General features: G+C 38.2%; 1 protein-coding gene across 2 annotated transcripts; it reads right to left on the reverse strand.

Annotated features, from left to right (window-relative positions):
* Positions 1–321: 321 nt before the first annotated feature.
* wdfy2 (WD repeat and FYVE domain containing 2) lies at positions 322–11,915 on the reverse strand. 2 transcript variants are annotated; one of them, XR_009066348.1, is made up of 13 exons: positions 11,561–11,915; positions 10,342–10,409; positions 8,586–8,659; positions 8,463–8,517; positions 8,248–8,398; positions 8,008–8,120; positions 6,844–6,970; positions 6,381–6,486; positions 6,210–6,311; positions 5,367–5,497; positions 5,191–5,299; positions 1,326–1,487; positions 322–771 (listed from the first exon to the last, which is right to left on the reverse strand). XR_009066348.1 is itself a non-coding variant. In XM_057852602.1 (12 exons), the coding sequence occupies exons 1-12, from the start codon at positions 11,695–11,697 to the stop codon at positions 1,458–1,460; spliced, it is 1,203 nt and encodes a 400-aa protein (XP_057708585.1). In that variant the 5' UTR covers positions 11,698–11,915; the 3' UTR covers positions 322–1,457. The 2 variants fall into 2 exon arrangements, 1 of the variants encoding a protein (XP_057708585.1); XM_057852602.1 differs by having other exon boundaries at positions 322–1,487.

Genomic DNA, 11,915 nt, shown 5'->3' on the forward strand with positions numbered 1-11,915 from the left:
ACCTGGAGCGAAGATGCATTTTGCGTAGTTGGTAACAAGGAATCCTTTTAACAGCCCGTCTGCTGCACGCGCGCACGCACGTGCACTCCAGGTGTAAGTCGCAGCGGAAAAATTACCGCCTTCATTTTTATTTATCGTGCGATAAATGGAATTATTGCATATTCCAACAGGCTTACTACACACACCATTGATTTTAATTTTTTAGTTGACAGAAAAATGTGCTATTTATTTTAAAAAATGATGGTATAAAACTCCAAATTACACAATTTTGGGGGTGGATAAACTTCAGAGCTTCCCAAAAAAGAGAGACACTTCATAATGTGGTTTTTGTTCTGGTGGAGGGCCTTTTTGTGCTCCTTTAATGCATATTGTTCAATATCATCACAGTTCATTAAACACAACATGTTCACAAAATAATCATTAACCTTCACATACAAATGTTATATTTTTATACATTTTGAGTCAACCTCTTCTGAAATCATAACGCAAGTTAATCAAATATTACATTCACATATTAAGACTGAGTAGATATAATTAATGATTGAAGCATATTTCAACCAATCAACACATCATTTCCCTTCTTTTTGATGCCCTACTGTTTCAATTTCTTGAGATCACTTTAATTTTATTTATTAATATATTTCCATTGCTTGTAAGCAGTTTTCTTTTTTCACACGGCTTCTTTATTTCAGTAGTATCAGCAGGGCAGGTTGGTAAGAGGTTTTGAGAGGTCCAGGAACCTTTACGGTGGGTTGTTGAAACTACTCAAACCTTTAAAACAATAAAAAATGAAAATTGCTGGCACTTGGGTGCTTATTGTAATGGATACTAAATGTTCCTGGTGTGTCATATCATTAAGACTTTTGAGTTGAAAAGCTATCAAATGAAAAATATCAAAGAACAATGTTGCATATTATATTTTCCCCATCTTTGGATAGTATTCCAGTGCTTTAACACAGGGGTTTTCAACCCAGTCCTCAAGGCACACTGTGGGTCCTGGTTTTTGTTCCAGCCGATCCAGCAGAGACAGTTGAACCAATGAGGCTTCTGCTAAAACAAGCCACACCTGACTGCAATCAACTGATTGCACTTGTAAAACACCAGATTGGGGAAAAAGTGTTGTCATCTTGTTTGGTAAGAATGAAATCCTGCACCCACAGTGTGCCTTAGTGGAATAGGTTGGGAACCCCTGCTTTAACATACAGTTTTTACAAATCAAACAGTAACATTGACATCAGATCACAGCTGATGATGATTCAAGTGTGTGTTTTATGTTAATACATTGACACACAGTTGAATAATAAATAATCACAAAGTGTACAGACCTCTAGTGTAGAGTTAACAGACTCGCACAAGTGAGCGGCCACCATCCAAAATGGCCTCCGCTTCCCTTTTCATCCTGCTTTAGGCTCATGGATGCAATCCTGCAGTTGGTGTGCAGAACTTTTGCAGCGTCATCATGAAACCACAGGCGTCATGTCCCAAAGCTAAGTAAAAGGCAAGTTACATTACAACGTTACATGACTGCCACATTAGAACAGGTTTACATTATTGCTTCAACAGAACACTACACATATATTTAACCCTTTCGTGAACAAATTAGCATTTTTTTGTAAACCCTTAAAAAGCACTCGTTTAATTTAGTGGCTGCCATTGACGGCGCTTAGACGTCCAAGCCATTTTGACCGGGTATTTTTTTTCCCTATTTATACGATGTACACACCTGAGAGCAAGCAACTGGCTAGCTCGAGAATGTGAATTATAACTATAGCTTTTTCCTCATTCTTTTTAATGGCAACTTTTCCATAGCTACAAACTTAAAGTGATCCTCGATCTTTAAGACAAGTCATTCTTAAAAGACAAATGTTAGTATGAGTTATAATAATTTGATATTAAAACCCCTCTTAATGTTTTCATTTTAACCAAGTTTGTAAAATTATTTTTAAGTGATAGGTCGCCATTCTTATTACGTCGCAGTGCGTTACGTCACTTGGCCCGTTGCCGAACCTTCAGCGTGTCACTCTTAGCTACCCCAACATGTCGTTGGTTCTGCCCTACCAATTTGAACCAGACCGGAAAAGTGAAGAGCAGGACAGCACTGTCGGTCGTTCACAAGACAAGCAGCAAAGGCTAAATGAGAGCAGGAAATACAGTACCTGATAAGACGAGTAAGGAAAAACTGGTGATGTACTCGCGGCAAGTGCGTCTCAATGACAATGGAGCAAGAGAGTGTATGCTGTTGAGAACACCGGTTTATGTTCCTCAAGGTAAGCTATTGCGTTTTCAAACTTATCCCAGTATAATTATGTAGATTTTTATCATCCAGAGCTGTCGTGTGCTAACTGTCCTCATTAAATTCGTCATCTGACGGGAACAAATCCTGGAATCGAGTGTAATCCATGTCTTGTACATTGTAACGCATGGTAGGTAGGATACGTGAATAAAAGTACCAAAAGGGGGAGAAGCTTCCATTTATGCACATTTATACACAAAAAATAATATTTCCACCTTGACCACTCGTCACTCCAGCGGTACACACACACGCGTTCCCAGACGAACTCCAACATATAAGTAATGTCCATGTTAGAGTGACTGTCGTCACTGTAGCGTGCCGTAGTGCTTTAATTATTTGGTATGATTTGGGGAAAACGCCCACGAAGAATAGTCAACAAAAATAACAATAGCAATCCAAATCCGCGTTTTTTTCACTCACTCGAAGATCCAGGAATTCGACCAATCCCATGATAACGTTGCAGCTGCGATCAGGCCGTCGAATCTTCAAAACAGACGGATCCGAAAAGCCACTGTGGGACCGTCAAATCCAGAAAATAAATAGACGGATCCGAAACCAATATTGCAACCGCGGTGGGACCGTCGGATCCAGAAAATAGACGGATCCCTTACTTGACGAAGGATCTAGGAAAAATGTTCGTGTGCCAGTTGTACCGCGTGGTAGGTAGGATACGTGCATACAGGGACCAAAAAGGGGAGAAGCTTCCACTTGTGCACATTTATCCACAAAAAATAATAATTCCACCTTGACCACTGACGTCATTCCCCTTGTTTTGACTGGAAATTGCATCCAAAAGCAGCACATCGTGGCATTTTACTTCGCGAGTTTAGGCAGCAATATGCAATTGTTGAATATGCTACACCTTTGGAAAGATCCCCTTTAAGTCATCACTGCGAGCCCGCAAAACATGGCACCAACTATCGGTCAAAATGTGTTCTAAATATTATAAAATATTGCCGTTGATTTAACATTTTATGTGTTTCTAACAATATATTTTAGTCCAAGAGAACAATTGTGGTTTATTAGAGCCTACATGTATTTAAGATAGAGGATCACTTTAAGGCGTAAAACGTCATAGTAAGAATACTTAAACCTTTAAATTTTGAAACTGACCTTAAAAGAAGTAATTGCTTCTTACTTCAAAGTAGGGATGTCCCCGATCCGATCACGTGATCAGAAAACGGGCCAGTCTCACCATTTTTCAGAGGATCGAAAAGTGGTGAAAAAGATTGGGTTTTTAATTTTAAAGCAACACTTCATGTTGCTAGACTTCATAATTTATTGACATGACACACTTTCCATTCACTGCGTCACGTCTTCCCGAAGGGGGCCGCCAAACACTCCGCTTCATTTATTAGCAGTCGGTCACATGCAGCGATCAAACACCGGATTTAGGTTGAAAAAGTACAAAGGCTGTACTGCATACAAACAGGGACGATTGTCTCAGGAGTGATTTGTTCGAGGATTCAAGGTAATTATTATATGTTTCGTGCCATGCATGCATTTTGAAACGTTATGAAAAAAAATCAATGGGAGAAATGAGCCGCTACAGCACTGGCATTATACTTCGCAATATTTATGCAAAATAAATGCTACCAACACGTTTTTTTTTTTTTTTTTGCTTTTAACCAAGAATCGAAACTGTTTGACGTCCATATCTATAAAGAATTCAGGGATTTAAGCATTTATTCAAAAGAACTTTCAACGGAAAAAGCTCTTTATCTGTGTTTCAACTGGGTCAGCTTTGACGGAGACAGGCCCCCTATGAATCGGCCCCGCGCCCCGTGAATACATTATGTAGTCTATGTGCCAACCTTTATTTTCATAACATTTGTGATAATATGTCAACTGAAAACTAGTTGAATGACACCTATTTTTTATCTTGACGGGGTCCGTATTGCTTTAACCGACACCAATTAACTTTGAGGAGGCTGGCAGGAACCCTGCCACACAAAAAAAAAATACAAATGTGCTGACTGCTTTACGGCATACGTCACTTCTCCCTTTCCCCATTCATTATAACGACGGAAGTCAATGCAAACGCTTTTGCGTAAATTCTGCAAAGATGGCAGAGCAACAAGAGACCAAATGTTTTGTCTGAGGAGGAAAAAAAGGCAGCCTACCAAGATATAAAGAATAAACATTGGTCCGGCTTTCACTCACTATCGTGACCTCACGAGTTTTGGTAACCGTCATATGCTATAATTAAACCACAACTGGATTCATTATTATTATTCATCCTTCACACAGCCGCTGGAAACAGAAATGTTGTTTAATACATCTATAGGCAACCGGGAGATTGATTTTTGATTGAGGATTTTATGACACTGCGGGTGTGCACTAGTCCTCATGGGAAACGCAGTCTTCCTTAAGGGCAAAACACTACTGCTTTTGTCCACCGGCGTCGCTAAAATCGACCAAAACTTAAGAGTTACCAAGTGTTTCTTTAAAAAAGTATATATTTTATATATATATTTATATTTATATCCGCAAGACTCCCAGAAAAAGCGGAAAGGGACGTACTGTAAACAGGTAAGTAATGTAACTGTAACATGTTTGGAACTTTTTTTCAAAGAAAAAAAATCTGTAATCTGGTATCGGATCGGGACTTGGTATCGGCGCATTCACAAAATCAGGTGACTCGGGTGCAAAAATATGCAATCGGAACATCTTTTCTTAAATGTGATGTGTCACTCAACAGTAAAGACTACGTATGTAGATTTCTTGTTGGTGCAATTCTGATCATTTCAATACAAATATTGTGTAGCACCACCCTCTGGTGGTCCAAAATAAAACGAGTGTGACAAACAACCTTTGAAACAACCTACCCTGTTCTATAATAAATTTTGCGAAATCTGTTTATCATAATAAAAAAACATTCAGAACTTCCAGCCTACCTTGACCACTTTGTCAGTGCCAGAAGTGAGCAGGCACCCGGTGGTAGGCTCGTAATGCAAGTACACAATGGCGTGCTTGCTGTCATGGAAGGTAGCCGTGGGGGCACGACTGCGAACAAAACCCAAAATGGTTGACTGTTGTCCTGACAAATAGTGGAGGGTGGCATCATGCTTACTCTTCGTCCGTAATGGAAGCGTGGCAGCCGTCGCATACGCGCACTTCGAACTCAAAGCCCATTAGCGGGATGGTGGAGCGCTTGGACGAGCACTTTCCGCACAGAGCCTGGCCGCACTTCCTGCAGTGATGCTGAAAAACGGGAAGACGATCGGAAAGGTCTGAGGCCCCATTTTAGATCTGAGATTAGCCATGTTTTATACTTTTTCAGGTTTGTCAGGATATCCATATCATTCAAAACATAGTAAAAAAAACTTAAAATGGGAAAAATAACAGTAATCTTTTTTTTGTTTTTCTTAATTTAAAAATGAAAACAAATAAGGAAAAAACTGTAAATATTCTTCAGTTGTAAATGTTTTAAATTTTTTAAAAGAAATGGGTAAGTCAGTAATTATCCCATTTAAAAAAAAAATCCTTCATCATGTAATTTTTCGAGTTTTATTGAAATTTTCATTTGGGGAGAAACGAATGCACATGATTGACTTTCCAATGCACATGATTAACGTTCGGGCAGGCTATACAAAATGATGTGGCGGGCTGGATCTGGCAACCAGGCCTACTTTTTTTTATTTAAATATTTGAAACTTTTTGTTATGGAATATTTGTTGAATATTGAATATTTGTGGCCTATATTCAACAGGTTTATTGTGGAGTACATATGTGTTGTGGTAGTTAGCAGAAGACAAATTACAAGCACCATAACTAACATGCCATTATAATAAGTTATGTTGCTCACAACCTGCTAAATATGTGATCGTCAAAGTCACTCCCAAATATTTTTTCAACTATGTAAAATGAAAGGTGGCAAGAGAGAAGAAATGGTATGTGAAACACACTTCGCTACCTGTCGTAAGCCAATTTTCTTGCTGTCCCACATTTGCTTGAAGTTCCAGAAAAAAGGCTGTTCACATTTTTGACACGAATCGCTGTCGAGCCACTCAGGAGTCTACAATGAACAATTGAAAATCAACATACAGTTGCTGAAAAGACTTGTTTATATGCCAAGGAGTTTTACTTCTTGTCGCGTCACGTCCATGTTCCAGATGACGATGCCGCCATCGGAGCTACACGAGATGAGCTGGCGCGTGTGCGAGGCGTAACATAAGCCTTGCACCTTGTCACTGTCACATAAGCACAGTGCGTTTCAGACAACAGCAAAACATTGGAGAAAAATAACTATTATGTAAAACAGAAACGTAGAATAGTAATTGAAGACAATCCATTTTGATGTACTTGCAGGATTGCAATTTCTACAGAAATGGAAAAAAAATGTAAATATTTGAATAAGAAAAAAAAAAGTCTGGATATGTGGAAAAAATGAAAATGGCACAAATGACGCAATAAAAAATCTTTAGGGGAAAACAATGCAAACACAATGGCAAAATATACAGAAAACAAGAAAAAATGCAAAAATAGCAAGATTCAGGAAATGCAAAACAGGAAAAACCACAAAACAAAAACCTTCTTAATACGCTTACTTGTGTCCTTGCAATTCGATGGCAGTGCCTTTGCGCCCGCCGATGTCCCACATGATGATAGAGTGATCCGAGCTGCCTGAGAACAGAACCCTCTGGACCGGGTCCCAGCACAACACAGTCACGCTACCTATGGAGGCGAAGAAGTTTGGATGTTAGGTGACAACATCCAGTCCAGTTTGACTGGGAGGGCCTGGCAGCAAATTGTCACTGCCAGGCCTTCTAGTCATAATGGATTCTATCACTATCGATGAATAAATAGTAATGATCAATATCACTTCCAACATTACCAAATGGGATTGATGCCTTGATGCCTGAAATTACATTTAACAAATGTACATAAAGCATTAGAATACATATGGCAAGTACATAAAAATGGTATTAGAAAAATGTATAAATATAAAGAATTAAAAATACAGCTTGGGAGAAAAAAAAGGAAATTCTAAAATAATCATAAAAGAATAAAAATATAGAAAACTAATTATACCATACATACATTTAAACCAAAAAAATCTAAATAATTATACATTTAAAAAATGAGGAATTTATGAATAATTTCCTCATTTTAATTTTATTTTTCATATTTAAAAAAAATCATTCTTTTATTATATTTTCAAAATGAATTTCCCAGTGTTTTTGTATTTCTTTTATTTTTTATCTTTTTATGATGATTTTAAGTTAGGATTTTTCAATTTTGTATTTCTCAAATGTTTTTTTTTTTAAATGTACTTATGTACCACATTTTCACAACTATAGGACGCACATTAAAGTCTAAAGTTTTCTCTAAAGTGGACGAGGTGTCTTATAATGCGTAGCGCCTTGTGTGTGCACAGACTTCAATTTTTTTTTAAAAAGGCATGCTAGCATATCATGTTTTAGCGTGCATGCATACTACTGTATGTCGCGTCCAGTATTACGGAACGCCTTATGTTTGTGTTGCATACAGAAATCACACCCGTGAACAGGATGCCACAATGCTTTTTCAATGTATATTTTGTGCCATTTACTGCAATAGACGCCCAATCCAATTTGACTGGGTGGCTGGCAGAGATCGAAGTCACTGCCAACCTACCCACATAAAATGGAATGGACGTCTATCACCGTCAACGCCAGCCAATGAGTTCAATGCAAATTCAGGCATCAAGGGTTTGATGTATTTCTAATTACCAGTGTGTCCCTTGAATGTGGTCACTAAGCTACAGCTGTCCTGCTCCACCTTCAGAATGGTCACTTGACCTGACTGGTCGCCAACAAAAGCGTGTCGAGTCTCAACGTCAAATCTGAGACAATTAAGTTAAGGGGGAAAAAGTCCATTGACATAACTATTAGGACTTATCCACTCAAAGATATAAAAAGTCAGACCAATTGAGTCAGTTAACGAGTGGGCCACTTGCACAGAAAGGATACTGCAGTCCAGACACCCATGCAGATGTGTGGTACATTCCCAGCTGCTGTCCGCTTTCTGAGCAGTGCCAGGTGAAGGTTTTGTCCTGACCCGTGCTCAGTAGCCACTCCATCTCCAGAACATACAACACCACCGTCACTTTTCCCTGGTGTGCTACAAAGAGCATCAACATAAAAAACAAACATAGGCCAACAAAATACGTCATTCATCATCTCACCCTGGTAGGTGCGCGCGGGAGTAATCTTATTGTAATCCTCCGACAAGATGAACTCCTGAAATTGGAATGCTGAAACATGACGATTTTAAAAATTGTAAGACGGCTTTATCTCTGAATACTTACGCAAACACTTCCGGTGTCCATGCCCACCAACAGACGCCTAGTCTCTGGGTTGAAGGTCATGCAGGAGCACGAGGCTGGGCGCACAATTAAAAGATACATTCAGTCAGTTCTGTGAGACTGAGTAGTAGTGAAGTCATTTTTTTAAAAACCCAGAAATTCAAGTTCAATTTCTTGGTTAATAACTAGAGGTGTGCAAAAGTTCCGATTCTTAGATTATTCGCGATTTGGCCGTGGAAGATTCGAGAACGATTCACAAACATCCAAATTCCGATTATTGAAATATGCGAAGGAAAGCGGAAGTACACAACACTCAGCGCGCCGCGCAGTCTTCGGGACGGAACGGAGCGAGAGTAGCTAAACATCATGCCTCCCATTACCCGGCCCCTCGGGTAATGCCAATGCTCAACTCACGGCTCTAGCTCAACTCATGCAACGAGATAAAAAAACACAACAACATACCTGACTGCTGCCAAAAAGCTGCTACAAGTACATCCATATAGTGTTACGGTGGATATCATTTATATAGGACTAGATGCAACATAGATTTGGTAGTGTTAGCAGCACATCTACAAAAAGCTAGATGCGGGCGTTATAAACGGCCGCCATCTTAAAGCAGTACTCTTCCCTGCAAGGCTGTTGTAGCGAACCTTCCAAGCAAACCTAATTAACTTTTTATCTAAAATACTCCTAAATCGGTAAAATATTGACTTGAATCTATCTTTAAAATAGTTTTAAAACTTCACATGTCGAAAGTAGGCAAAAGGGAAATTATGGAATAACGGGAGCAATTTTAACAAATTTAACGGTTGATTCACAACATTAAATTAATTGAATGTAGTTTAAAGCTGCTGATACAGAATGGGGACTAGAGTTTTTTATTTAATGTTGTTTTTATTTGTTTACTGCTATATGTTAACTTGATACTGAAATAGTAGTGTGGTTTAGCCTGAGAGTATTTTTGAACAATTTTGGAACTAATGTACAAAACATTAAAAAAAAAAAAAAAAAAAAAAGAGAAAAAAAAAGGAGGGGGGTGCATCAATAATCGTTTTATAATCGAATCGGAGCCTCTGAATCGTAATCGTAATCGAATCGTTAGGTGCCCAGAGATTCCCAGCTCTATTAATAACTATTCCAATTTTATTTTTAAAAAGTCTATTTTTTTCTGTAAAAAGATTTTTTCCAAAAGATTTTGTTTAAAAAAATTCTAGGGATAAAAATGTGCCTGTAGGGTTAAAATATTTTATCCTAAACCCTAAGATTTTTTTTTTATCTATGAATTAGTTTAAAGAAACATTTAAGGGAAACTTCTTTTTTCTTTAAGAACAATTTCTCATATCAAAAAAATCTCTAAGCAATAAATTTTGTTTTTTTTTAACATAGACAAAACTAAGTTTTTCTTTCTTCCTTTTATTGTAAAACAGAAAGTGAAACAAAAAAAATCATACTGTAAAACACGACTTAAATAACTACTTGAATATCTTGGGCAAACCGCTTTCTGAAATTTTATGAGTTCTGGAGGCATCAAGTGAGTGTTTCCTTATTGGAGCAAGTCAAAAGTTAACTTCAGTTAACTGAAAATCCACACCCAGAGTTGTTAAATGGAGGCAGATGACTGAGCTCAGTTTGTAACAGTCAATAAAAATCTGCGGTTTTACTTGATCATACAGCAACAATTGTGTACTTGTTTACACTAGCTGTACATTATTTATATGTCCAGTATTTATATGTCAAGGCAAAGGAGAAGGTGACTCACATGGCATAGTGTGGTAGATGCTCGGCCAATACTGGCCGCTGTCGCGCTTCATCCACACCCTAATTGTCCTGTGAAAATACATTAAGAAAAAGAAAAAACAGCTTAGTGAAAACTCACAAGAGTAGAGGAATATAAAGGACTACAAGGGGAAAAAACACACTCAAGTGCTATATTTAGTATTGCTAAATAGTGAAACTACTGTACTACCACAACTAAACTAACAAACTACAAATATATGATATTTTTTTAATAGTGCTCTCAACAACAACAACAACAAAAAAAACATAATATTGGTCAAATATACTAAAATATACTGAAAAACTATTAAAAAGAATACAATATTACAATTAATATAATACGCATTGTTTCCGTTTTTTTTTTTTTTTTTTTTTTTTTTAAATATAAATGCATCAGGAAAATATATTTAATGAAAAAAAAACTCACATACAGTTGGTGGAAGAACATAACATTAAAAAAAATTGAAAAATGTTCACAAAAATATTTTTTAAATTACAAAAAAAATTGAAATTTGAAAGATTCGACCCCCCCCCCCCCCCCCCAAAACATTAATTTTGTATAGGAAATAGACACCAAAACAAATGTCAAGAGTAAAAAAAAAAATATATATATATATATATATTTTTTTTTAAATAAAATGTACATAGAAATGCAAAACTATGATACAATTAAAAGATACTATGCAAATATGTTATAGAATATTTTAAAAATTATTGTCAATTCGGTTCCCTTGCACAATGTTCACCACAACTTCGACTATTACCATTACTTATACCAGTAACACTACCACAAACGGATATACTGTACTCCTAATTAAGCAAAATAGCATAGTGTATATAATGTAAACAAGCCGTTAGGTTGTCAATAGACGAGTATAGCACCTGAATAGTTTTTATTCGTGTGTATGTGGTCACTAGAACACAAAACTAAAACAGACGATTGAAATGAATGCAAATAAAGATGTGTAGTGTCTAACCACTGCTAATGACAGTACTACGATGTAGCATGTTGCTAGTTAGCATTTTGATAACTGACGTACGACGTCAGATGACAGATGAAATATTGTTTATTTCGTTCCAAAAGGCTAATACACGTCCAGGCGGACGGCGGGGCTGTGAGTCATAAGGTGAAGAGGGGGGGACGGGAAGGTTGGAGTCAGTTGCCGTTGCAAAGCGGAGACCGCGTTTTACAGGGGACTCACCTGTCCTCAGACAAGCTGATGACCCCATCCTCTTTGGGGATGATGACCGCGGCGCTCACCACGTCCTGAAAGCCGTCGATTTTGCTCAGCAAACATGGCTTCCGAACCTGCGGTCGCGGTTCGATTTCCGCCGCCATGCTGCTGCTGCTGCTGCTGCTGCAGTCATGCGAGAAACCCCCACGCGGGAGCGCGTATATCCTCAACCGGGGTTTGAGCGAGCCCCGGGCTGCGGTGGATTGGTTTTGCGGGGGCAGGTGGCACTCACTCGGTCAGACAGACAGACAGCCAGTCAAGCACTCTGCAGTGGAGGCGGGAGGAGAGGAGGTGGTGGACAAGTGTCAGCTGACAATACCAG

This window comes from Corythoichthys intestinalis, chromosome 12, assembly GCF_030265065.1.
Source record: "Corythoichthys intestinalis isolate RoL2023-P3 chromosome 12, ASM3026506v1, whole genome shotgun sequence".
Taxonomy (NCBI): Eukaryota; Metazoa; Chordata; class Actinopteri; order Syngnathiformes; family Syngnathidae; genus Corythoichthys; species Corythoichthys intestinalis.